At 50.3% G+C, this 27,227-nt stretch overlaps 1 protein-coding gene across 6 annotated transcripts; it reads left to right on the top strand.

The window, feature by feature from the left end:
• Nucleotides 1-1,244: 1,244 nt before the first annotated feature.
• AKAP8L (A-kinase anchoring protein 8 like) lies at nucleotides 1,245-27,171 on the top strand. 6 transcript variants are annotated; one of them, XM_046671690.1, is made up of 15 exons: nucleotides 1,245-1,362; nucleotides 5,565-5,639; nucleotides 10,305-10,337; nucleotides 10,639-10,696; nucleotides 10,799-10,879; nucleotides 12,820-13,273; nucleotides 13,369-13,465; nucleotides 13,548-13,618; nucleotides 13,993-14,056; nucleotides 14,977-15,085; nucleotides 16,523-16,664; nucleotides 16,762-16,867; nucleotides 17,104-17,234; nucleotides 26,601-26,696; nucleotides 26,789-27,171. In XM_046671690.1, the coding sequence occupies exons 1-15, from the start codon at nucleotides 1,350-1,352 to the stop codon at nucleotides 27,098-27,100; spliced, it is 1,842 nt and encodes a 613-aa protein (XP_046527646.1). In that variant the 5' UTR covers nucleotides 1,245-1,349; the 3' UTR covers nucleotides 27,101-27,171. The 6 variants fall into 6 exon arrangements, 4 of the variants coding, with proteins under 4 accessions (XP_046527646.1, XP_046527645.1, XP_046527648.1 ...); XR_006890119.1 differs by lacking the exon at nucleotides 26,789-27,171 and adding an exon at nucleotides 16,964-17,013 and having other exon boundaries at nucleotides 10,639-10,879; XM_046671689.1 differs by having other exon boundaries at nucleotides 10,639-10,879.
• The last annotated feature ends 56 nt before the right edge of the window (nucleotides 27,172-27,227 follow it).

The following is a 27,227-nucleotide window of genomic DNA, read 5'->3' as shown; positions in this document are numbered from 1 at the left end:
CCAGACTTCCTCAGCAAAAAGAGGAGGATTGGTGGCAGATGTTATCTCAGGGCTAACCTTCCTCAAAGAAAAAGCCAGCAACAGCAGCATACTTTAAAACAACCTTGTCAGGTAAAACAGAAAAGTATTCAAGTCATAATTGTACAGCTTGATGACTTTTCACAAACGTTAAGTACCGTTTTCAGTGTCTGTGGCTCTGTCAAGCCATCTCTTAGTTATGAGATGTCTCTGACATTTGATTCCACACATCCAGTGAGGGTCCCCAAGTCCATCTCCCAAGTCCAGAACAACCAAGAAGCTTTTAGAGAAGGAGTTGCAGCTTTAACGCTTAAGTGTTAAGGACCTTGAGCAAGTCATGACTTTGAAACCTCGATTTCATTATTTATTATTTTGTATTTATATTTTTGGGGGAGGAAGATAGGTCCTGAGCTAACATCTGTGCCAATCTTCTTCTACTTTGCATGTGGGGTGCCTACACAGCATGGTTGACGAGTGGAGCAGGCCCGCCCCCAGGATCCAAATCCGTGAACGCAGGCCGCCGAGGCAGAGCGTGCGGAACTTTAACCTCTCGGCCACGGGCGGGCTCCAGTTTTATTTTTCAAATGAGATTGTTTTTTTAAAAAGGTGCTCGTAGGTATGAGGGAGCCTCGACATGATAAACGATCCAGTAGATTTAGTCATGTACAAGCACGCTACATAAATATCTTCGTCATCGCTACGTAGCGGTCGATGGCGAAGCGTGGCCTCCGGCGCGGCTCCGGGCCGACGCTGCGAGCGCCGCCCACTAGGATAGAACGTGCGCCCTGCACCTTCTTCGGCGCTCAGTTGCCATTTTCATTCCAACATGGCTTTACCGTGCTCGTTTTGGAGGTGAAGGCCAGAGAACTAAGACATTTAGGCTAGGCTGGACAGGAGCCGGTGGCAGAGCCGGGACGGAGCCGAGGCCCGCGCCGGAGACCCGAGCCCTTCCGGGGACCTCCCGGCACAGTCCCTACTCCCGCCGGGCCGCTCCGGCCTCTGGCCTTCCGGAAGCGCACAGGTCCGGCCCTTGGGACTCTACAGAACTCCGCCTCTTAGCCAATCACCACGGGTGTTCAATAACAGGAGGCGGGAATAAGGAGGGGCTCTCAAGGGGATTGGCAGCACCATCAGCCATTGGTATGAGGAAATGCCGAGATAGACAGCATAGCTCCCCCAATAGACGTGAAGCCGGGGTCCGGCGCGAGCCAATGAGGTCGGGAGGCGGGGCTCGATTGTGTGTAGAAGGGGACCGAGGCATTGTCGCCGCTGTCGCGGCGCTTGACGCGCGGAGTGGTTGCTAGGCCTTCGGTGCGGTGTCCGCCGCTGGCATGAGCTACACAGGTGGGCCCAGCGGGGCGGGGGCCGGCTCCGGGCGGGGAGGGACAGCAGCGTACCGGGGCTGCGCTGGCCGGCCCGCGCCTGCCCGGGCCCTGGACGCGGCAGTCTCCGCGGCCCCAAGATGGCGCCGCAGGCCTGGGTGCTCGGTGCCTCAGCCGCGCCCCCGCCCGCCGGCCCCGGCCTCGCCGCCTCGGCCCGCAGGTGGGCCGCCCTTCCGGGGGGCTCCTGCCGAGGCCGCCTTTCCGGGGAGCCCCTGCCGCGGTCGCCCCGGGGGCTCCTGCATAGCCGCCCTGGGGGCCGGGCAAGGGCGCAGGAGCGAGGCCCGGGCGCGGGGAGGGAGAAGGGGCCGGGGCCGCCCAGCCAGTGCGCGGCCAGCCAGGGGCCGGCGGGTTGTGGGCAGCTGGAGGGGCCCCCGCTCGCCTGGGCAGCGGCCAGACGTAGGGCTGCCGGCCTGAGCGTGCGCGGTGACTGGGCCTGCGCTCTCCTGGCATGTTGGGCGCTGGAAGCGGACCCAAGCCTCCAGGCTCCTCTGCAGGCGGCTGCAGTCTGGCCAGGCACGGAGGTGGGGGCGGGCCTCGGGTCTCCCTCCCTCCCTCCTCTGGCCCCCAGCTCGGGAGCTGGGCGAGAACCCGTTTTTCAAGCAGCCATCTGTTAGCGCAGTGGTTCTCAACCAGGGGCGATTTCTGGCCCCCAGGGGACGTTAGGCAGTGTTTGGAGACATTTTTGGTTGTCACATCTGGGTATAGGGATGCTACTGTGATCCAGTGGCTAGAGACCAGGAATGCTGCCAAACATCCCACGACGTACAGGATGGCTGCGGCCACAAGGAATTCTCTGGCCCTGAACATCAGTAGTGCCAATGTCGGGCAACCCTGCCCTAGCCTGTCTGCAGCTTTTTTGGTTCCAAGGAAAGTCAGTAGAGTTGTCACTGACATCTCTGGAATTGAGATGTGATCCTTTCCCCGAAGTCTTACTGAGAACTGGAAGGCAGTTCCGTGGTTTCTAGGGGCAGGACTGCTGAATAAACCAGAAAATCCATCGTTGGGTACTTTGGGGTAGCTTAATAAGAGAGCCTTTATATTTATAGACAAGGAAGCTGAGTTAGTGAGGTCACTAATGGACAAGTCTGAATATCAACTTCACATCTTGTAGACCGCAATTCTGGATTTACGTGATCACTGAGGTAGCCTAGCTAATGAAGTAATGATTAGGTTTTTCTTGATCTTGATCAACTGAAAACCACAGTAGCTTTATAGTGTGAGTCTTTCCCTTTTAAGAATCAGACAACTAAAGTCACAGCATTTTAAGTCACATTTCAGACAACTAGTTGCCTCTACGGAGAAGTTCTGGAGGCCTTGAAGCAAATGTTACCTGTATTAAGCATAGGGGGTGACTAAAATACTTTACCTTTTTGATAACATGTCCAGCTTTTGAACGCAGTTGCTTTACATACACTTGGGAAAGGAGGCTCCATCTCGAGCACTGAGCAGGGAGATGGAGCAATGGGCGACACAACAGAAAAATCCAAAATCTGACCTTCAGAAGGTCTGAAACAATACTAATCTTTTTGTAGGAAGATTTATTATCTTATTTATTATTTATTGTTAAGACATTCTCTCACAGTTTCTGTGTGTTAGGAGTACATCTGGCTTGGGACTTCTCATGAGACTGGTTACCTTGTGCGTGGTAGTTGGGACTATAGTTATCTGAAGGCTTGAGTGGGCTGAGGACTCACCTCCGAGGCCACTCAGATTCATGTGGCTGACAAGTTGATGCTGGCTGTTGGTTCTTCACCATGTGGACCTCTCCACAGGCCTGCTCTTAGGGGCCCTCACAACGTGGTGGCGGGTTTCTCCCAGAGTGAAAGATCTAAAAGAGAACAAGGCAGAAGCCTGAGAAGTCACACTCAGTCATTTCTGCAATCTTACTGGTTACACTGGCTCCCTCTAATAGTTTGGGGAGGCATAACCTAGTGTCAGGAGGCAAGAGTCATTGGAGGCTGGTTATCACCAGATAGAGGGTGGAGGCAAAGCAACTTAATTCCGGTTGTCTTCTCATTTTTGTTACTTTCTCTAATTTCTTCAAAGAATCTTCTTTCAAAAAAAAGAAGGAAAAGAAAACTGAGAAACTCTGTATTTTTGAGCAAAAAAGATTGTCAGGGAGGCTGGCCAAGAGGGAGAGGCTATGATACCTAGTTATCATAAATCCGTGATCTGACCCTTAGCTTTATAAGGCCAAAAACTTGCTTATTTTTTCACCCAGAGTTGATCAGCCTGGTAAATCGAACCAAAATGAGAACGATTTATGAACCAGCCAAGAATTTGTTTCTAACTAGAACATAACTGGCTAGCGAAGGTCCTGCTCTAGAGACAGTATTGTGGGACAAAATGTTAACGGTGGGAAGACAGAACTAGAGTGGAGGTTGCCCTTGAGCTCTGGAGGTTTAGTGGATTGTCTTTCCCTTTTCCCAGGGAAGAACCAGGGCCCCTGTCTCCTGAGTAGATAGAGATCTTCTGCTCTGCCGCTTGTACTGTGTTGCAGTATGTGATCCTGCCAGCTCGTGGTAGGTTGAGCTGTAGCTGCAGCACTTCCAAACTCTAGTACCTGGGGTCGCTTTGCTGGTGGCCCTGATGCTGAACAAACAGGTTTCCAGAAGCTAGTTGACAAATAGTGCAGAAGGCAGGTGTAGGGCACTTTCTACACTGTGAGGCTTTCCCATAGATGAACTGTGTCTGACGAAGGCTCTCTGTGTTTCTTGTGGACAATGATTAGTTGTCAGTGCTTAGGGTTGAGGCATCTCGGGAAGGTCCCAGGTCCCTGGAGGGAATCAATTATAATGTACTCTCTTTAATCAGAGAAGGTGAAATAAGGTTTGACTTTCTCCTTAAGGCCCTAGTGCCCAGTCTCAGTTCCCTCCTCTGGAAGTAAAGATCAAGTGTGGGTCCACTGATCCTTGGAGCTGGGTGTATTTTAGAATTCTAGCTTGAGAGAACGACATTCTACAGCACCCCCACTGGGGTCTGGGGCAGCACCCTGTAATTAAACGTGGCATTTCTGTACCAAGTCAGGTAAAGAAAGAGCGTAATTGTCCTCACAAGTCAGTTTTGCCCCAGAATGAGTGTTGGCACCACATTTGAGGAGAACACTTGGTTTTCAGACCTTTTTGGATTTTGGAATTCCAAGGTGAGGGATCTAGGCCCACGTCCCTTGGCTATGGTGAGGATGAAGTGAAATAATGCAGATAAAGCTCTTAGCACTCTGCGGGGGACACTTGTTCACTGCTGGCTGCTGCTTTTGTCTTTGTTGCTGTGGTCTTAAGAGATGAACTAGAAAGACCATCAACAAATATGTGAATGCCCATGGGGCGGGGGAGGCACTCGGTGTATGCTTTTGTTGTAAATAAGCTATCGGAGGCACTGGCTTTAATTTTTAGGTCATGAGTTGGCTCTGATGGGAACAGACAAATGTTGTCTCTTATGGTATCTGTCATAATTTCAGTGCCAAGGGTAAGTCATTTAAAAATTATTTTTAAGTGCAGTTTTAAAGATAGTGTCAGGATTCATAATAATCTGTTACAATCAGCATTTAAGAGCAGTAGTTTCTGGTAGTGGTTCAAGTTCACTTGGTACTAATTTATTTTAAGTTGAGAGAGAGCTTGAGAGTTGAGAAAATAGGGAATAATATGTATATTACGTATAAGATTTATTCTGTATAAACATACTAACTCTAAGTAATTACATTTAAGAGGTAATTGTAATACGCACATCTTTTATGGGAAAACTAAAAAATACAAAGTAGTTGCGGTTTCAGATTTAGGGGAAATGGGAGGGGTATTATTTGCCTTAACGTTGTTCAAAACTAACCCCCATCCTTGTTTGAACTGGAGGTGGCTCACTTTTCACTGATTTGATTTGAGTATTTTCCTCATTTAACTAAATAATTTGGGTGCCCATTTATCAAAACAGGTTACTGGTTTAAGATATTTAAAATTTTATCCAGTTCTTCTGGCATAGCAAGTTAAGTTGAGCCTCCCTTTCCACGGGTTAATATGTTCTGGAGGTGTAACTAAAGTGTTCAGAAGCTAGAGTTTTTGGAGGCTTTCCAGTGACAGGAGGACCTGCCAACCAGTCTGCACTGAAGGGTAGTCTTGGATTATCTCCTTGTGGCTTGTTTGGGGAGATTAACCACACTGTACATATGTTTAGGCTTTGTCCAGGGATCTGAAACGACTTTGCAGTCGACGTACTCAGACACGAGTGCTCAGCCCACCTGTGATTATGGTAAGTGCGGGCCCCTGGGAACCAGAGAGTGAAGTGCTCTGCCTTCTCCTAGTGGCTGAGCAATCCGATGTTTTCTTAGTTGCCTTTGGCTTTGCTGTCACCTTGTCTTGCTTTTCCAAATGTGAACTCGTGTAGGATGGTGTGATGGGCCATGCTTCCCTTGGAGGCGATTATGGGAAAGATATTTGTGTTACTAGCAAGCTGGCTTTTGAGGAGCTGTAAATGATTGGTTCCTTTGACCCTTCACCATTTTGTTAGAAGTACCTGTGATCTGTGACAAAACTCTGGCTTTGGAAGATCCCCTTGAGGGTCTTGGAAGGAGAGTGGCCACTTAGAGTCCAAAGGATTGGTCTGAGCGGAAACCAAGACATTAGCTTAGCCCTGGGGTAGTGCATGAGACTGCTGTGTGGGAGAGGCTGCCTGTCTGACTCAAGCAGGTTTTTAGAGTCACAAGTCACACTGTCTCGAGCCAGCGGGCTCCTCACACACAGACAGTGTTGAGGGAAAATCTCTGACTGATTTCTCAATTGTGGACAGACCCACTGAATCTCTAATTCAGAAGTAGCCACCCAACAGGATCCATAAGATGTTCTGTCCGCGAGCTTCGGCAGCCCCAAACTGCCGACAGAGCTGGTCTTTCTGTGGTCTGTGACCCTGGGCTGGGCATCTGTTAAGAAGGAGCCCTCTTTGGAATTAAGAAGGATAATGCCTTGGTTGCTGAAATGGGTAATTTGTTTTACTACGATGGTCTGGGGACCTACACATTGACATTCCCTCAAGAGTCGCTGAACAAATGGACATAAGTAAGCTCGCTGAAGTCCTCCCAGGACTAGCAGCTCGTCCTCCCAGGGGGAGAGGGAGACTTAAAATGTTTGGAAATTGAGTGAGGAGGTATCAGGTATTTCATTAATGAGGACAACTTGGTTTGCGTGACCTCCCTATCCTGCCCTCCCAGCCTCACCGCTTTTAATCAAACGTAGTTCCAAATTGCACATCTTCTTTAAATTGTTTTCCCTCTGGTTCACATATCCTGGGAACAAGCATTTTATCAGATGTGCTATTTGCAGATATTTTCTCCCAGACTGTGGCTCGTCTATTTATTCTCTTGTTGATAGTGTCTTTTGAAGAACACAAGTTCTTCATTTTGATGAAGTCAAATTTATCAATAATTTCTTTAATAGATCGTGATTTTATGGTTGTATCTGAGAAATTTTTGCCTAACCCAAGGTCACAAGCATTTTCTTCTAAGTTTTCTTTTTAGAAGCTTCATAGTTTTATGTTTTACATTTATTCTGTGATCCATTTTCACTTAATCTTTATACTAGGTGTGCCGTATAGGTCGAGATTCTTTTACCTTTGTTGACAATCAATTGAATATATGTATGTGGTCTGTTTCTGGACTCTAATTTTATTCTGTTGATCTATTTGTCTGACTTCTCCCTCAGTACCACACTGTCTTGATTACTGTATAGTAAATCTTGACATAGCTAATGCGAGTCTCCAGGTTGGTTCTTTTTCCAAAATTGACCTGGATTTTCTAGTTTTTTGCTTTTGCGTATACATTTTAGAATCAGTTTGTCAATTTCTATAGAGATTTCTGATGAGATTTTGAGTGGGATGGCCTTGAATATCTTAACAATATTAAGTCTTCCAGTCCGTGAATATAGTATGTCACTCCATTTATTTAGGTACTTGATTTCTTTCATTAGTGTTTTGTAGTTTCCAACACACAGAACTTGCACATATTTCGTTATATCTACACCTAAGTAGTTCATGTTTTTAGTGCTAAGGTAAATGGTACTTTTAAAATTTTCAGTTTCCAATTATTCATTGCTAATATGTAGAAATGGGGTTGATTTTTGTATATTGAGTTTGTAATAAACCCTGCTGAGCTCAGTTATTCTAGTAACTCTTGTAGATGTTATTGGGATTTTTTTTACGTAGACAATCATGTTGTGAAAGAATAGGGACAGTTGGGGGCTGGCCCCGTGGCCGAGTGGTTAAGTTCACACGCTCCGCTTCAGCGGCCCAGGCTTTCCCTGGTTTGGATCCTGGGCACAGACATGGCACCGCTCATCAAGCCACGCTGAGGTGGCATCCCACATGCCACAACTAGAAGGACCCACAAGTAAAACTGCACAACTATGTACCGGGGGGCTTTGGGGAGAAAAGGGAAAAAGAAAAAAAAAGAATAGGGACAGTTTTATTTTTTCCTTCTAGCTTAAATTGCAAGAACAATATAACAACATTTAAATGACATTTTGAAAAACAATCAACCAAGATCCCACCATTTTGATATTTAACTTTTGTCAGCATACCTATTTTAGGTAGTTGAATAATTTGTAGGTGGATAGAATTGTGTATCCTGCTTTATTTTGCTTACTGTTAGAAGCATTTCCTTGTACTGCATAAGGCTTAATAGATTCTTTTTGATGCCTACATACAATACGTCTCTGCGTAGGTCTGCTGTAATCTGGATAACTCTTAAGGTGGAACATTTACATTGTTTTCTATGTTTACTCTAAGTGTTGCTTACTATGACCATCTCCTTTTCTTTTGTTTGTTTCTTTCTTTTTTAAAAAATTATGTCCTTAAAATTCCCTTTGTCACCCATGATCTTACCCCTTTTGGGGGTGGAAATGAGTTTGTATGTTCTTGTGGAAGGGGCAGGTCTTGGGGAGTCCCCAAAGGCTGTAGTGTAGACAAAGGCTCCCCTCAAAGGGACCTGGCTAGGGAGCCCATCGAGAGTCTGGGTTGCATAGCAAGTAGCATATAGGGAGTGCTTGCCTCAGCCCCATCATCACAGCCACCGGCCTGGCCTTGTGTTCGCAGAGTTAAAGCCCACTGCTGCTTCCCTCCTTCATGCTTCCTTGCTCCTCTCTGGCAGGTCCTCGGCAGCTAAAGCCCAGGGGACTATATTCTAGCCCCTATGGGTCTGCCTTTGCTTCCCAGTCCTGTCTCCTTTTGAATAGCTAGTATCCACTGTCCCTGGTGCAGACAGCCACGTGGCAGGCTGTGCTCTTGAGCTGCCGGGTCCTAGTGTGCATTATTCCTTGTGTAGCTCTGCCAGCCCCTCTTCTTGCCTGTCAAAATGCATCCTTTGCCGCTCACTCCTTACGTGATTTCCCGCTCCTGGCTGTTGCTTGCTGCTCTTTGATTATTTATTGTCTCCTTTAAAATGCAGTGCCCTGGACCTCAGCAGTGCCAGGACTGCCAGCCTCTGCTCTGTGTGCTCTGAGGATGGTAGTTGTTGAATAAACAAATGAATGAGAAGCCTCTGCTTTGGTTTCCCCAGCTGAAGAGGATTTTTGCTTTGTGAACACGCTCGTGCCCACAGTTCATTAAATGTGGTATCTAAAGTTCCTCGCTGGTTTCTGGTGCCTTCCCCTTGCATTTGTGCGCTAGGTTGGGGAGGAACCTGAGGGTAGGACCTTGGCCTACACCACCCGCCTCCGCCCCATTCTCCCTGGTTCATCTTCTCTGTATGTGCACTCTTGCTCTCCTGCGGCTCAATTCTGTTCACCACACTGCCATCTCACTGAGCTTTGGTCCCCCGTCTGGGATAAGCATGGCCTGTCCGTCTGCACGGCAGGGACAGTGTGGAATAGGAGGTGACTCTGGGGTCCCACCAGAGATACTGGGAAGGTAGTTGCCTGTTCTCGTGGACTCCCCTGTGGGGGAACCATGTCTGCTTGACTCAGAGTTCCCACTTGGCTTTGCGCTTTGTCAGTTCCCAGTGGCTTTATGTTGCTAAGGGAGTGAATTTTTCTCATGTGCCGTGATAAAATCCAGAACATATTTATTTATTTATTTATTTACTTATTTATTTATTTTGAGGAAGATTAGCCCTGAGCTAACTACTGCCAATCCTCCTCTTTTTGCTCAGGAAGACTGGCCCTGAGCTAACATCCATGCCCATCTTCCTGTACTTTATATGTGGGACACCTGCCACAGCATGGCTTTTGCCAAGTGGTGCCATGTCCGCACCCGGGATCCGAACCAGCGAACCCCAGGCCGCAGAGAAGCGGAACGTGCGAACTTAACCGCTGCGCCACCAGGCCAGCCCCGGGAACATATTTAGTTTATAATACAGATTGTTCTCTCAAGCTGGGAGTTGTGTCGTCTTTCCCCCTACTGATGTGTTCCAGCACAGCACACTCACACAATTCAAAGGCTTGGTGGCTCTCCTTGTTAAGGCAGACATTTGAGGGACTGGGGTGGTCAGTTTTTCTGCTCCAAATGGCTTTGTTGGACAATTGAGTGACATGGTTTCAGAGTAGATATGAACTCTGCTGAGCTTGAACAGCATAGTCTGGAAACCGCTCTCCTCTTCTCTGGTTGGTGCTTAGCTGGGGATGGGGGTAATCATCTAATTCTGGCTTTTTAAGGGAGGAGGAGCGTAGGGGCCAAATTCCTTTGCTGAGAGTCTTGGGAACAGGAGGGTCCTTAAATAGCAGAGGGTCAGAGCCACAGAAGGTCATAGGCACCAGGGCACCGAGTGGCCCAGGTCGTTATGTGGTGCTCTCAAGCTCAAGGCTTCTCAGAAGTTCAGTCTCCCGTAACCAGTGGGAATCATTGGCAATCATTGTCTTCCTTTGTGCCTGCTTTAAACTCTTCTTGTGTTGTAAGCAATTATAGGTGTAACTGCCTTTTTACATTTTGTAGGATATGGAACTTGGAACTCTGGGACAAACAGAGGCAAGTATCATCCCCACGATCACCCTCTTCTCCCTGGGGATTGAATTACTGTGCGTTTCTGCTCTGCCCATCTTGGCCAAGGTTGGGGGGTGCCTCGGGGACCCTGGGGGCTCTGGGGCCAAGGACTCCTTCACAGGAGGCTTCATTGGAATGGCTAGGGTCCACCCAACCTCGGGTGGCTAGGTCTTCCCAGCTTGTCTCTGTGACAGAAGACGTCCTTGTCCCTGTGTTTGTCTCTCCCTCTGCATCTCCTCTCCCTGCTCCCGCCATCCTCTCTGTCTTGCTGTCTCCCTCATTGCAGGCTACGAGAACTATGGCTATGGCTATGGCTATGGCCAGGATAACAGCACCAACTATGGGTATGGTATGGCCACTTCAAACTCCTGGGAAATGCCTAGCTCTGACTCACATGCAAACCCTAGTGCTGTGGGTAGCGCCAGTGCCGATTCCGTTCTGTCCAGAATGAACCAGCGCTTAGATCTCGTGCCGCACTTGGAGACGGACACGATGCAAGGAGGCTTGTACAGCTCAGGTGGAGAAAGGTGAGTGGGTGCCTGTTTGGGGCTGAAGCTCTGCGGGGTTGCCTCTCGCCTGCTGCCCCGGCGTCTCCCTCTGAGCCGTCTCCCATGTCTGCACCCTGCCTCCTTGCTCTCCTGCCAGGTCTCCCAGAGACTCTGCTCGGGGTGCAGTGCACTTCCCTCCTCTGACTGGTCTCCCCCCTCACCCCATCTCACCTCCTCATCCTCCTGGTGGCCAGCCTCTCCCAGCTTGTAGGGGAAGGAACAAGCCTGGCTTGGGCTGACTTCACTGTATCCTCTGAATGGCTCTTCTCAGGAGCAGAGTGTTAAGGAGCCCCTCCCTCTGGAGACAGCCACTTGGAGTTCTCTCGAGACTTTGCGTCCTACGTGGGGTCAGGGCAGGAGAGATTGGGTTGGGTGTGCAGGGTGGGATGAGCTTTTGGGGCTGACCATAGTGAGCTGGGCTGTCCCTATATAAGGGACACAAGGGACAGAGCAGATGTGGACACTTCTGGCCACTCTTTGGTGCCTGACAAATGTGTGCCTGTTGAGCCTCAGAAGCGCCCCTGTGAGGAACTGTATTTGTCTTCTCCTCTGCAGGTGGGGGAACTGAAGCACAGGCCGGTCACACCCCTTACATAGAGGCACCCAGGAGTAAGTGGTGGAGTTGGGCCTTGCACCCAGATCTGCCCTGCTCCACAGCATCACGCTGTGGGTGTTTGTCATTGTCTGAACTGGTGCTTGCCCAGGAGTTGTTGTGCCCTAGCGAGAGACTTCCTTGAAGAGGGCACATGTATTTCTAGCACAGGGTGGATTAGAGCAGCCAAGTGGCTCCAGCTGACAGGTGGGAAGAGCAAGGCGTAAAGAGGGGCCTGGCAGGGCACTGGTGGGGTCAAGTAGAGGCCCCAGGGCTCCTTTGGGGGTAGAGGGTGCCAAGGGGACTTGTTTGCATGGGCTCTGTATCAAGCAAAAGTCTGGGAGGAACCCCAGGCACACCCCCTGCCCTCGTGCCTGATAGCCATGGTGCTTGGAGCTAAGGCTGCCAAAGGCAGGGAGGGGGCTTCACTTTTGCCTCCATGGCTGTGTAGGCTTGCTGAGCTGAGGGCTTGGTGGGTGGGGCTTGGGCTTGCCACAGCCTGTAGTTGGGGAACAGGGGCAAGGGATGGAGTGGCAACTGGGTAGTGCTGGCCGCTTCTCCCACAGCTGCTGGTGCTTCTCTGCTGCTTGACTTTGGCCAGGAGGGCCCCTCTCCCTGTGAGCTATGTGGGGTGTGGGTGGCAGCCATGGATAGGATGACTGGCTCTCTGCTGCGCTCTCTCCCCCGGTGGGGGTGGGGTTTGGCCCACCTTCCCACTTGCTGGGTAGGGTTTGATGCCTCGCCCCAGGCTCCAGACTGGTGTGAGAGAGCTCTTTTTCTAGTTCCTGGGCAAGCTCACAGTGTCTTTCCTGGTAAACACGACCCATTTTGCCTGCCTTCTCTCTTTGGGTGCTGAGAGGCTTTGGAGGGCCTGGGGCTTGCCCCAGCCATGAGGGAGGAGACCAGCACAGGATTTCTCATGGGCACTATGAGCCCTGCTGGGTAAGCAGGTACTCTGCTGGGGTGCCCATGGACTGCAGGATGCTAAGGGGCTCAGCTCTGCCTCCCCAGGAGCTGCCTTGGGCATCGTGGCTATCACAGACATCTGCACAAGTTTCCAAAGGGCTGTCTCTGCCCCTGAGACCTGTTCTACCCAGTTGTCAGTCCTTCTTAGGGTCTCCAAGCTGGTCCATGGCCAATGCCATGGGGACATCAGCGGAGGGGCCCTTTCTGCTTCTAGAATTCTGCTCCTGAGAGGCCTTTTAACTGGCATTTCTGAGCACTGAATGTGTCTGACAGGGTGGGGTAGGTGCTGGATTGGGGCTTCCTGTGCCCAAAGACATTGGAACCTGAGGCCCTCCCTCTTGCTTGCCACCTGCCTCTGCAGATATGATTCCTACGAGGCCTGTGACTCAAGGGCCGTCCTGAGCGAGCGTGACCTGTACCGGTCGGGCTACGACTATGGCGAACTTGACCCTGAGATGGAAGTGGCCTATGAGGGCCAGTATGATGCCTATCGTGACCAGTTCCGCATGCGTGGCGGCGACACCTTTGGCCCACGGGCTCAGGGCTGGGCCCGGGACTCCCGGAGTGGCCGGCCGATGGCCTCGGGCTATGGGCGCATGTGGGAAGACCCCATGGGGGCCCGGGGCCAGTGCATGCCTGGTGCCTCCCGGCTGCCCTCCCTCTTCTCCCAGAACATCATCCCAGAGTACAGCATGCTCCAGGGCATGCGTGGCGGAGGCACCTTCCCTGGTGGTTCCCGCTTTGGCTTTGGGTTTGGCAATGGCATGAAGCAGATGAGGCGGACCTGGAAGACCTGGACCACAGCTGACTTCCGGGTGAGTGGAGGAAGCCTCCCTTCCTGGCCTGCAACTGGGCACAGTGAGGGGCCTGGAGCCACCCACCCTGACTCACTTCTCTCTTTCTCACCCAGACCAAGAAGAAGAAGAGAAAGCAGTGCGGCAGTCCTGAAGAGCCGGATAGCAAAGCCACCCGGACAGACTGCTCAGATAACAGTGATTCAGACAACGGTGAGCGGGGCTCTGGGCCGCTGCCACTTGCCCCCTGCCCCATGGGGCTCCTGGCTTGAGCTTGCCTCCTCTTGCCTTTCAGACGAGGGCACCGAGGGGGAAGCTGCAGAGGGCACTGAAAGCGCCGAGGCCTTGGAGAAGGGCTCCAGAGCAGTAAGTGGCCCCGGCTCTACGCTCTCTGTCTGCAAGTGGGCTGGGAAGAGCAGGCTGACTGAGCCGCTGTGCTGCAGAGCAGGGCTCTCCATGGGGCCACAGGCCATCCTGAGTCAGCTCTGCATGCATGCATGACCAGCACAAGTGGGCGGCGAGGTCTGATGGAGCACGGGCTGCGTGGGCAGGCCACCTAGCACCAGAGGCCAGGTTTCCTTATCAAAATGGTGGGATGAGCCCTCTGTGCAAGCCTGGTGGGAGGATGTGAGGCTCATGGCCTGGCGCCTGGTGCCTGGCATGTAGCAAGGCCTTGTCATTTAGAGCCGTTGCAAGCAACTGCACAGCTTTAACGTTGGGTTTTTGAAATTGTGTCTTAGGAAGGAGAAGATGAAGAGGGAAAAGAGGAGGGGAAGGAAGAAGGCAAAGAGGATGCAGACAAGGGTGAGTCTTCCGAGTGGGCTGGGTACCAGGGTGGCTCTTCCACATTCTCATGGTGGGAGGGACCCAGCTGAGGGCAGGGTTGTGGCAGAAATGTGGCCAGCTTGGGCCCTCCCTTGTGGGGCCGGGTATGTGCTGGCAGGGGGCTCCTCTTCCTCTGCCCGCTTGCCACTCTGCCCCTGTTCTTCCCAGGCAGAGGCTGTGGGAGGCAGTGGCCCCTGCCAGCACATTGGTTTTGCCTTCAGGTAGGGGCAGCAAGCAAAGGTGTGGGGGAACCCCAGGCACACCCCCTGTCCTCGGTACCTGAGGAACGCACAGTTCCGAGTCCTCAGTGGCTGGTGTCCGAGCTGGGACCCTTGGTGCAGTTTTCACGGCTCTGGTTTGCGTGTCCTCTCCCTTAGCGCCTCTCCAGCCCCTGTTGGGAGTCCGTGTCCCCCTACCTGAGTGATGAGCGCCAGCAGGTACCTAACAGTAAATCCAGCCTCAGCCCACTATTGCCGCGGTGCCCGGTGGGGGGTGGGCAGGGCCATGTGAGCTTTGGGGTCTTTGCCCCTGGGGGCCACACTCAGGCCCCAGCCTCAGCCTCCGTGCATTCTGCCACCCAGCCCCCTGAACTTTGTGCCAGTGTCCCCACCAAGACAGCCTCTCTTTGCCTTCCAGCCTCCCCGTGGCCCACTCCAGAGTGTGGGTGTCCTGGAGAGCAGTGGGGTCAGCACGTGTCCTCCCTGCTTCTGGGCCTAGGCCGAAACTGCCCCTGGCCCAGCCCAGGGTGCTCAGCCCTGCTCATGGCCTGATGTCTTGCTTGGATAGCTGCTCTCAGAATGGACCCTCTGGAGTAGACGGCGGGGGATCCAGCCAGAGGCCCCAGGGCCTGCCCTCACCCACAGAACCAAGCTGGTGACAGTGCCCCTCTGTTCCCACAGGGGCCCTGAGCACCCAGGATGAGAATGGTCAGACCAAGCGCAAGTTGCAGGCAGGCAAGAAGAGCCAGGACAAGCAGAAAAAGCGGCAGCGAGACCGCATGGTGGAAAGGTAACCAGCTTCCCTCCACCCCTTTGCCTCTGCCTCGCTCTGGGGCTGCCGCCAGGAGAGCAGGGCCGTAGCTCTGTTGCCTCGCCGCCCTCTGGCCTCCCTTGGGAGCTGCCACCTGCTCGGCCGTGCATGGACCCTGCTTCCCGCCAGGCCCAGCTCCCAAGGCCTGACTCGTCCCTTGCCCCTCTGCGGCCGCCTGGCGACGGCTAGCATCTTTGGCCCAAGACCCGAGACTGCTCGGCACCGTTGCCCAGAAGCTTCGGCGCACGAGCCCCGAGGTGCACTGGGGGCCTGATGCCCCTGCGGGAGGGGGCCAGCTCATCAGAGACTCGAGGTCCAAGGCGCCTGTGCCACCCCAGCTAGCTGCCAAGAGGCCGCCGCTGCGCCCAGGAGAGATGGCAGCACCTGTAGGCTGTGGCAGCCTTGGGCCTGCCCTCTGCCCTGCCCGCCGGCCCTGTCAGGCCGGGCCTGTCTGCGACTGAGCCCTTCACGCCCCTTGGTCGGGTCTGTCTGCCCTCAGGGCTCCCGCACTGGCGCTTGCCTCCTCCTCCTCCGCCTCAGACTCTTGCTCTTGCTGGACCTTCCTCAGCCTCGCCGGCGCCCGGCCCCTGGGCTCTCCAGACAAAGCTGACCCCGTGGCCCAGATAAGGACGTCCGGCAGAGGTAGGGACCCGCCCTGAGGCCTCGGTGGCGGCTGGCCTCCTCCGCCCCTTGCCACGGCGGCCTGCTCCAGCCCAGGCCCCAGACCCCAGGCTTCTGCTGTGGACGCCAGGCCCAGACAGAGCACCTCGCTCAGGTGACTCCAGGCTGCCCTCTGGCAGGCCAGGCGGGCGCCCTCCTTCCAGCTCAGACTGGTCTCTTCTCAGAAGAGGAAGATGAGGCAGCAGGTGCCCAGGCCTGCTTGCCTCCCATCCCTCCCGACACCATCCCCAAGCATTCTGAGCAGAGGATGGGCTGGGCCATTCAGTTCCCCAGACCCCAGAAGGAAGATGCACATCTTTTCGGGCCCTGCCTCGGAACTGCGCACTCCACTCTGCACCTCAGGGTCACCTGGCTCACGCCAGGGCATCCTTCCTTCGGGTCCCCAGCTGGGCCAAGTGCACAAGCTCCTGCCCAGCCTTGGTAGAGAGGCCCTCCGGCAACCTTCCAGCGACTCCTTGCCTGTTGCAGCAACTGCTGCCTCAGGTTTCAGCCTCCTGCCTGTGGGAAGGAAGAGCTCCTCCCCTGTCCCCTACGTTGCAGTAACTGCAGGCTGCAGACTTTCTGTCCCTTTCTGCTCCCAACCCCACTGGTCCCAGCCTGTCCCCCTGCTGGGACCGCACTTCAGAGGCCTGTGAGCAAGGCCTGTTTCAGGGCTCGCAGCTGGGTTGGGTGAAGCAGCAGCACTATTCTCTGGGACCCTCGTGGCCTCAGCTCCTCATTTCCCTCCTGTGGCAGGATCCAATTTGTGTGTTCTCTCTGCAAATACCGGACGTTCTATGAGGATGAGATGGCCAGCCACCTCGACAGCAAGTTCCACAAGGAGCACTTTAAGTATGTAGGCACCAAGCTCCCCAAGCAGACAGCTGACTTTCTGCAGGTAAGCCATGGAGTGGCACAGCTGCTGTAGCTTCTCAGGCCCCTCAGGGCCTGGAGCAGCCACACAAACCTTGCTGTCTCCTTGGTATCTCTGGCAGGAGTATGTTGCCAACAAGACCAAGAAGACAGAGGAGCTCCGAAAAACCGTAGAGGACCTTGATGGTCTGATCCAGCAGATCTACAGAGACCAGGATCTGACCCAAGGTGAGGAGGTTCCCTCCCTCTTCCACCAGGCAGGGCCTCAGCCTGCCCCTCTTCTGATTTTCAGGGTGGGGTCACAGGGCCCCTTTGTTCCCCCAGGGAGAGTCAGTGAGGACAGCCTCAGGCCCACGTGGAAGTGGCAGGGCGAGGTGAGGGCTGGTTTGGTGTTTTCCCCAAATTCCTGGGTCTCTCTTAGGCACCTGGGACCAGTGGTGACCCCGTCCTTCTGCCCCCTACAGAAATTGCCATGGAGCATTTTGTGAAGAAGGTAGAGGCAGCCCACTGCGCAGCCTGTGACCTTTTCATCCCCATGCAGTTTGGGATCATCCAGAAGCACCTCAAGACCATGGATCACAACCGGAACCGCAGGGTGAGTGGCCCCCAGTGCCCTCCCACCATCCTGTGGGTTGACTAAGTGAGGCCTCTGGGGAGGTCCTGGGGTTATAACCTCAGCCTGCCTGTGAGAATTGTGGGGAGTGGGGGACAGGCAGATAGAGACATATCTGGCCTGAGGCAGTCAGTGCAGCTATAGAGAGAGAGGTGGGCAATGGGGATTCTTGCTGGGAGAAGAGGGCATCAGAGCTGGACCTTCAAGAGCAGTAGGCTGTGGGATATGGGTGTCTCCATGTGCATAGGGGCCATCGGCCATACTAGGTTCAGAAACCAACCAGGGAGAAGTGGACAGTGCAAGTGTTGCTGGAGGAGGAGTTGGACTTCAGAGGTGCGTGTTGGCTGGGCGGAGGGGTCTGGGCTTGCTCCTGGTGTCAGCAAAGCTTTTTGTTTTTGAGGTCACGTTGGTTTATAACATTCTATAAGTTTCAGATGTACATCATTATATTTCGACTGATGTATAGACTGCACCGTGTTCAGTAGATCAAAAGTCTAGTTGCCATCTGTCACCACACACGTGCCCCTTTACCCCTTTCACCCCCCCTCCATGCCCTCTGGTAACCACCAATCTGTTCTCTGTATCTGTGTTTGTTTATCTTCCACATGAGTGAAATCGTACAGTAATTGTCTTTCTCCCTCTGACTTATTTCACTGAGCATAATATCCTCAAGGACCATGCATGTTGTCACAATTTCATCATTTTTTCGTTTGAGTAGTATTCCATCGTGTATATATACCACATCTTTATCCATTCGTCCCTTGATGGGCACCTAGGTTGATTCTAAGTCTTGGCTATTGTGAATAATGCTTCAATGAACAGAGGGGTGCATGTGTCTTTATGCATTCGTGTTTTGAAGTTCTTTGGATAAATACCCAGCAGTGGAATAGCTGGATCGTATGGTAGATCTATCCTTAATTTTGGGGGGAATCTCCATACTGTTTTCCATGGTGGCTACACCAGTGTGTACTCCCACCAGCAGTGTGTGAGAGCTCCCTTTTCTCCACATCCTCTCCAACACTTATTTCTTGTCTTTTTAGTAGTAGCCATTCTGACTTGTGTGAGGTGATATCTCATTGTAGTTTTGGTTTGCATTTCCCTAATAGTTGATGATGTTGAACATCTTTTTATGTGCCTGTTGGCCGTCTGTGTATCTTCTTTGGAAAAACATCTGTTTAGATCTTATGCCCATTTTTTAATTGGTTTGTTTGTTTTGTTGTTGTTGAGATGCATGAGTTCACTATAATAATTTTGGATATTAACCCCTTGTTGGATATATGATTTGCAGATATCTTTTTCCACTTAGTAGGTTGTCTTTTTGTTTTATTGGGGGCTTGCTTTGCTGTGCAGAAGCTTTTTAGTTTGATGTAGTCCCATTTGTTTCTTTTTTTCTATTGTTTCCCTTGCCTGAGGAGGGCAGTGAAGTTTTTAAGTGGGGGACCAATAGGATTAGAGTTGGTGTTGAACTAGAGACTTTGGGCCCTGGTGTGGGAGGAATGGGGTGCAGTGGGGGCTGCTACAGTATCAAGACAGGTACACGCCACGTTGGGGATGAAGAAGAGGGCAGGGCAGAAGAGCTGTTTGAGGGAGTCACCAGGAGTTGGGGATGTCTCAGATTTCTGCCTTGAGTACCAGGTAGGCAGTGATGCTGCTGAGATGGGGAGGATGGCATATGGTACACAGAAAAGAGCAAGTTTGACAAGAATTTGAACAAATTCTGTCTTGTTTTCCAGTTTATTGCCAGTACTTAGCACAGAAGCCAGAGTAGGTGTTTTTGGTTAATGGGTAACATGCTGGGTTGGAGGTGGCTGCTGGAGATCAGGTAGGGGTGGAGGGGCTGTCCAGTAGGGAGAGTGTGGAGGCCCAGGACCAGGTCTGGGCTAGAGAGAGGTTGCCATCACCCTGGAGGGAGCCAATGGGATTCATGAGCAGATGACAGCAGCTAAAGGGAGCACTTAGGAAATAGCATTTCTCAGCCTTTTCCCATCCCCCTCCAGTTCGGCTCTGGTCTTCTCAGGCAGTGACTCCCAGCAGTGGGCAGGGTTAGGGGTCTAGCTTGAGGGGTTGAGGAGATCTTGTAGGGATCGTGCCAAGACCAGCTTCTCGTGTTGGGAGCTGATGGAGGGAGGGAGAAAGCAGATTGCAGAGGATGGACAGTGTATGGCATTGAAATGTTTGTAAAATCTATGTGAAATGAGTGATTACTAGCAAAATATAAACTCAAAGTCGATCCTAAAAGAAAAGAAAAAAAAGAAAGAAAAAAAACAGCCGTAACAACTAGTAGGGGAATGTGGAAGGGTGATGAAAGATACTTAGTACCAGAAGTTGTTGGTTTATAGAGATAATTTAAATACTGTAGTTTTTAAAATTCCAGACTGTAGAAATGAATGGAAAGCTACTAATTATTATTATTATTATTATTTGGTAACAGCTTTAATGAGATATAATTCACATACCATACAATTCACCCATTTAAGGTATATGATTCAATGGTTTTTAATCTATTCACAGTTGTGCAGCCATCACCACAAAGAATATTTTCATCTCATAAGGAATATTTTCCTCACCTCAAAAAGAAACCCATACCCTTTAGCTATCACTCCCCAAACCCCCATGCTCTCCCAGCCTTAGGCAACACTAATCTGTCTCTATACATTTGCTTATTCTGGACATTTCATATAAATGGAATCATGTAATATGTGGTTTTCTTCTTCTTCTTCTTTTGTGAGGAAGATTGTTGCTGAGCTAACATCTGTACCAATCTTCCTCTATTTTATGTGGGATGCTTCCACAGTGTGGCTTGATGAGCAGTAGTAGGTCTGCATCTGGGATCTGAAGCTGCAAACTCCAGGCCACTGACTGGCCGTGAGCTAACATCTGTGCCCATCTTGCTCCACTTTATATGTGGGACACTTACCACAGTATGGCTTGCCAGGCAGTGCCGTGTCCACACCTGGGATCTGAACTGGCGAACCCTGGGCCGCCAAAGCAGAACATGCACACTTAACTGCTGCACCCCTGGGCCGGCCCCAAGGTGGATTGTTTTTTGTTTTTTGTTTTGGTGAGTAAGATTGGCTCTGATCTAACATCTGTTGCCAATCTTCTATTTTGTAGGTGAGCCACTGTCACAGCATAGCCACTCATAGTCGAGTGGTGTAGATCCATACCTGAGAACCAAACCCCGGGCTGCTGAAGCAGAGCACACCAAACTTAACCACTAGGGCATGGGGGCTGGCCCTGGCCTCATTTCTAATGAGAAGTCAGCTTTTGTTTTTTTGAGGAAGATTGTCGCTGAGCTAACATTTGTGCCAATCTTCTTGTATTTTATGTGGGATGCTGCCACAGCTTGGCTTGACCAGTGGTGCTAGGTCCATGCTGGGCATCCAAACCTGTGAACCCTAGGCCACCAAAGTGGAGCACGCGAACTTCACCACCACACCACCACACCACCGGGCTGGCCCTGAGAGAAGTCAGCTGTTAACCTTATTGCAGTTCCCTTTCAAGTGATGATTCATTTTTTCTCTTGCTACTTTCAAGATTTTCCCTTGTCTTTCAGCATTTTTATTATGACGTGTCTTTTTGTGGATCTGTTTGTGTTTACTGGTTGGAGTTTGTTGAGCTTGTTATATGTGTAGATTAAGTTTTTCATCAGATTTGCGAAGTTTTCAGCCATTATTTCTTCAGATACTTTTGGCTCCTTTCCCGTCTTTTCTTCTGGTGCTCCCATTATGTATATTTTGGGTGACTTAATGGAGTCTCTGGGTTGTCTGAGACTAATCAGTTTTCTGCCTTCTTCTCTCTCTGTTCTTCAGATCGTATGATCTCTACCAATCTACAGATTCACTAATTCCTTCTTCTGTCAGTTCAAATCTACTGTTGAGCCCCTCGAGTGAATTTTTCATTTCAGTTATACTTTTCAGCTCCAAGATTTGTATTTGTTTGTTTTTTGTGATTTCCCTCTCTTCAGTGATATTCTCTATTCATCATGCCTTTTCCTTCTTCCCTCTCCCTCAAGTCTTGTTATTGTAATTGCTTGTCTATTTGTTTGGTAACTAGTCAAACTATTTTGGTGGTCTCTTTGATCCCCACAATGTGAAGCCTCTGATACTGTGCCTTGGAGAAGGAAGCCATGGACAAGAGCACAGCCACCCTGGGATAACAGTGGTTTTGACAGGGCCCTCTTTGTCTCTTTCTTTCCCAGACTACACTCAGCTGTTAAACTCCACAAATTGTTGGCTGATTGGTCTATTGTTTTCAACAATGTCTTGAGCATTAAATTGCTCCCCAGTCCCATCCAGTTAAATTCAGACTCCTCTACAGGGAGCATTTTTGAGGTCATTGTTTGAGATTTATTCTGAACCCAGGAAAGCTGCTCTTAGCTATTTTACTGGTTGTCTCTGGTCACCTGTGTGGCTGATAGTTTAGTTTATATTGCTATCAAATCTCTTAGTCTCCTTTTAATTGCTTTCCTTCACACCCTCCACTGTTCTGAGAGAGCCCTTAGTCTTGAACTTCTCCACACTGTTGCAATTGAAGTAAGTACCTTTGGGAAGAGATTTGGGAGCTCATTGTTTAAGGCCCACATTTCCCCTGGGCAAAATCTGAGGCCAGCCTCTGGAGCTGGGGGTGGGGATTATGGAATGCTTCTCTGAGTGACTGCTGCTTTAGGAGAGATTGGGGGGTGGGTATGGAGACAGCTATAGCCTCTGATCTTCTTGGTTTGGTTTGCCTCTGCTGGCATCTGACCTCTGCTTTATAAACAAGCCAGGGCTAGGGTTGTGTGAAACCCAGTATTCTCAGCATGCCATGCCCAAGGTCAAGCCTCCATTCCATAGTGGGGCTGGATACAAGAAGGGAGCTCCCCGCCTCTCTGCTGAGCTTGCCCAGAACTGAGGCTCCACAGCAGACAGATAGGGGCAAGATGAGAAATGCTCACATTCTCTCCTGGGGGATACAGCCCTCATCTGTGACCAGCGGGTAGGGAGGGAATCCTCTGCTCTCAGCTGCAGTGTCTGGAGTGGAGTTTCCATCGTCCTGTGCTGGGGAGGGCAAGGAAGCAACAGTCCTTTTGTAACCACCACACTCATGTCCTCTTACTGAGTTTTGGTAGCTTCTCCTCACTTAATGCTTCTTCATTTGTTGTATGTCCTTGGGACCATTTCCAGAGACTTTAAATGGTGGTTTTGTAACAGTTTTCTTCAGTTTCACTAGGGAGCGGGTCTGCAGAGCTTCTTGGGCTGCCTTGCTGGAAGTCCATCCTCTAATTCATTTTTTGGAAGCCCTTTTTAACCTTAATTCCAAAAATCTGATAAGGATAATACCAAGATGAAACTGTAGATTAGTAGAAACTGTAGGTCGTTGTTATTATTATTTTTTAAGATTTTATTTTTCCTTTTTCTCCCCAACCTCCCCCGGTACATAGTTGTGTATATTTTAGTTGTGGGTCCTTCTACTTGTGGCATATGGGACGCCGCCTCAGCATGGCCTGACAAGCAGTGCCATGTCCACGCCCAGGATTGGAACCACCGAAACCCTGGGCCACCGAAGCAGAGTGCGCAAACTTGACCACTTCGCTACGGGGCCGGCCCACCATAGGTTATTACCAAATAATAAAAGTGCTAAGTAAAATGTTAGTGACTATCAATCTAGTAGTGATTCAGATGTGTAATACAGCAGTCCCCCCTTATCTGCAGTTTCACTTTCCACAGTTTCAGTTACCTGTGATCAACTACAGTCCGAAAATACTAAATGGGAAGTTCCAGAAATAAGCACTTCATAAGTTTTAAACTGCATGCTGTTCTGAGGAGCATGATGAAATCTCGAGTTGTCCCACTCTGTCCTGCTTGTGACTTGAATTGTCCCTTTGTCCAGCGTGTCCATGCTGCATATGCTGCCCGTCTGTCAGCCACTTAGCCGTCTCAGTTATCGGATTGACTGTGGTAGGATTGCAGTGCTCGTGTTCGCGTCACCCTCATTTTACTTAATGGGCCCAATGCGCAAGAGTGGCAATGCCAGCCATTCGGGTATGCCAAAGAGAAGCTATAAATTGCTTCCTTTAAGTGAAAAGGTAAAAGTTCTCGACTTAATAAGGAAAGGGAAAAAATCATATGCTGAGGTTGCTAAGACCTGCGGTAACTTTCTTACAGCATATTGTTATAATTGTTCTATTTTGTTATTGTTGTTAATCTCTTACTGTGCCTAATTTACCAATTAAACTTTGTCATAGGTGTGTATATACAGGAAAAACACCGTCTATACAGGGTTCAATACTAGCTGCAGGTTCAGGCATCCACTGGGGGTCTTGGGTCCCCTGCAGATAAGGGGGGACCACTGTACAATATAACTAAGTAAAGTTTGTCTCTGGAATACAAGGATGGTTCAATAAGAAATTGGTAACGTTATCAGCATAAAATACTAGAAATGAAAACTTTATATGCAAATAATGATTATATTCTTAGAAAATGAATGATTCCAGCAAAATGGTCTTAGAATTAATAGAATTTGATAAGGGGGTGGGATTCAAGATACCATACAAAAAGTAGTAGCTTTACTCCATTCTAGTAATAACCAATTAGAGACGTTAATGGGAAAAAAATCTACTCACAGTAACCACAAAATGTATGAAGCAACTAGGAATAAAGATTTAAGAAGAAAGGTATAGGATCTTAAACTCCAAGGATATAAAACAAGACTTTAATAATGGAGGAACATACTGTGCTCTTGATGGGAAACTTAATAGCAAAACAAAACAAAAACTAGTTCTCCCCATATTAATGTAGACAGTTAAGGGGACTGGATGAAATTGGTGTGTTTGTTTTGTTTTTTTTATGAGGAAGATTGGCCCTGAGCTAACATCTGTGCCAGTCTTCCTCTTTTGTATGTGGGACGCCTGCCACAGCATGGCCTGATGAGCAAGTGGTGCATAGGTCCATACCCAGGATCCGAACCTGGGCTGCTGAAATGGAGCACACAAACTTGATGACTACGCCACCAGGCTGGCTCCTGGATGAAACTGTTTTAAAGTTTTACGTTGTAGAATTAAGTCTAACAATAACCAGGAAAATTCTACAAAGGGGAGTAGTGAGTTCAGGGACTTCTGTTAGCAGATACAACTTCTTACAGAGCCACTGCAATTTAAAAACAAAAAAGTGATACTGCACAGTGCTAACAGAGAAACCAGAGGAGAGCCTCGTGAAAGATCCCAGTATGTTCTGGAACTTAGTATTTGTCCAAGTCAGTACAGGTCCCTTATCTGAAACCCCAGGGCCAGATGTTTTTGAATTAATTTTTGGATTTCAGCAAACAGCCACATGGTAACAATTACTAACACTCCCAGCAGGATCTTGGAAAATGCCTTGCAGTTGAAGCATCAATAATTCTTTAAGTGACTTGTACCAAGTGGGATAAATAAAGATCTTGTGTTCTGCCGCCAAAAGAGTTTTAGGGGCAAACTTTTCCTTTTGGATTTCAGATTTGTGGGTAAGGGATTACAGACCTATATGTCAGTTCAATAGAAGAAATGGTGGTTCATCTCATAAATTTCTAAGGAAAGTTGGACCCCTACCTCATACCATATACTAAATTCTAGAAATCTTAAATGTGAACAATAAAAGATAACAAAATTTAAAAGATTATTTATTTACCTTGAAGTTAGGGGAAGCCTTCCTGAGCAAGCCAGGAAACCCAGAGGCCATGGAGGAGATGACCTCATAGAAACACTGGGCAGGTGGCCCAGTGCACATATCAGAGCACTCAGATTCGCTGGTGGGCAGGGAGGTGCCACAGGAGGCAGCATATGTTGTTTTCTTTTTCATCCTAAAGCAAAAATATCCACCAGTGATAACATCTGATGCTGGCGGGGAGGCAGAGGATGAGGACATTGTTTGAATACTGGTGGAGGAAGCGCGACTTCACTTTTTTAGAGTACTGAGGCGCTGTCACTTTGGGGAGCGTGTTTGGTAGAATGAAAAGCACCAGCATGGAAGTATTTAACATTTTTCTTGTGGTGTTTGGTTATTGTAGCAGAAATCTGGAAACAATGTAAACGTGGCTCCTTTGGCCAAGTTGGGGTGTGTCCATCTTTGCACCTAGAGGGAGGAGGATAACGTGTTGGCAAGTGAGAAAGAGTTGCTGAGGAAATGGTCTGTCCTAGTATCCTAATTGTGCCTCTTTAACTTGTTTGATTTTGAGCATGCATGAGGTCTATTAAAATTTTCCCCAAGTAGTAGAGAAAATGTGTAAAGATAAAAAGTGCAGATGGGGAAAGGGAGTAGAAACAGCAAGTGAGATGGCCTTCTGAAATGTGAAGTCAAGAGTTGGCTGGGGTTCAGTGGGGGTCCTGGAGGCAGACTCCCCCCACCCCAAGCAGAAGAGTTCTGTCATTTTCCTTCTGCTTATGGCTTTACACGTTACCTTTCTGACAATGAAAGTGAGATTTGCCTGTGCCCTGTGAAGAAATCATTTAGCATTGTGGTGCAAATCCTCCCAGACAAAAAGGGTCAGGCCCATCACACACCTTTCTTAGTGTCCCAGGGGCAGATGAGCCCAGTTTAAGGACTGGGTGCTGTTCTTTTGAATGTGCGATTTCTCTAGCTACTTCTCCACTGAAGAACACTTAGGTGCTTTCCAGTACTCACTACTGCAACCAGTACTCATGCATGTTTCCGATTCTTAAATTTAGGATAGGTTCTGGGAGGGAATTACTGAGACAAGTTTTTACTTTTGATACATTCTATCAATCTTCTTTCCAGAAAATAAGTGAATAGTTGACTCTCACCAGCCGGGTAGAAGTGTCTCTTTTCAGCTTTGCCGTTTTGGGTATAATTCTTCATTGTGGGAATCCTATGGGTTAAAAGACGTATATCACTTAATTATCCTGTTCGACATTTCTATTTCCTGCTTTTCTATCCTCCCTGTCGATCCTAAAGAGCTCCTCGCATATTAGGGTAGTTGGCTCCTTGTTATGGGTTGCACATTTGGCTTTTGGTAGGTTTCTTAATTTATTCACTGCTTGTAGTTTTTATATAAGCAAATCAGATTTCTGAAATACAGCTGTAAAGACGTATGTCTTTAACCAGTTACACACAGTAAGTATGGTGTGGAAGGATGGAACATTTGAAGAAAGATCACATCAGGCCGTGGCTCCATGCTGGTAGAGTGATCCCACACTTGTACCAAAGGTACACTTACAGACTTACGCGTCTGGTTGGAATCCTTGTCACTGCTGAGCCCCAGAGGCGGAGGGAGGTGTGCAGGTGTGGGAGGGGTCCGCCATTCTGGCCGGGTCTGGGGTGGAGGACTTTCCGGCGCCCGGAGAAGCCTCTCCAGCCCCGCCTGCCTTGCCCGCAGCTCATGATGGAGCAGTCCAAGAAGTCTTCGCTCATGGTGGCCCGCAGCATCCTCAACAACAAGCTTATCAGCAAGAAGCTGGAGCGCTACTTGAAGGTGAGGTGCGGCCTGGCCGGTCCCCAGCCCTGGTCCCCCAGCGCCGGCCCGGGGGTCCTCCCTCCCTTCAGCATCTGCGCCCCTCCCCGCAGGGTGAGAATCCTTTCACCGACAGCCCCGAGGAGGAGAAGGAACAGGAGGAGGCTGAGGGCGGCACCCTGGATGAGGGGGCGCTGCTCGAAGCGGCAGGGGGCGCAGAGGGTGCAGAGGGCGCGCCAGCGCAGCCCCCCGTGCCTCCGGAGCCGGCCCCCGAGGCTACGTCCCCGCCACCGCCGCCTCCCCCGGAGGAGGAAGAGGAGGCCGTGCCCCTGCTGGGCGGGGCACTGCAGCGCCAGATCCGCGGCATCCCGGGCCTCGACGTGGAGGCCGACGACGAAGAGGAGGGTGGAGGGGGCGCCCCGTGACCCGGACCGGGGCGGGCGGGACCCGCGTGGCTGAGAGCGGAAGCCGAGCCTAATAAAGTTCTTCCCCTCCACTTCCGCTTCGTTGGTGTGTCAGTGTGCGGCGCCATCGGCGGGGGCGGGAGCCGGG

Source organism: Equus quagga, chromosome 9 (assembly GCF_021613505.1).
Source record: "Equus quagga isolate Etosha38 chromosome 9, UCLA_HA_Equagga_1.0, whole genome shotgun sequence".
NCBI lineage: Eukaryota > Metazoa > Chordata > Mammalia > Perissodactyla > Equidae > Equus > Equus quagga.
Note: the sequence above shows the minus strand (reverse complement) of the source record. Positions and strands in the feature narration are given on the sequence as shown.

Excerpts from the sequence above, each read along its gene's own strand:
- AKAP8L (XM_046671689.1), top strand. Across the intron at positions 10,338-10,638 it reads GAACTCTGGGACAAACAGAG|GCTACGAGAACTATGGCTAT; the intron begins GCAAGTATCATC and ends CCCTCATTGCAG. Across the intron at positions 13,466-13,547 it reads TAACAGTGATTCAGACAACG|ACGAGGGCACCGAGGGGGAA; the intron begins GTGAGCGGGGCT and ends CTTGCCTTTCAG.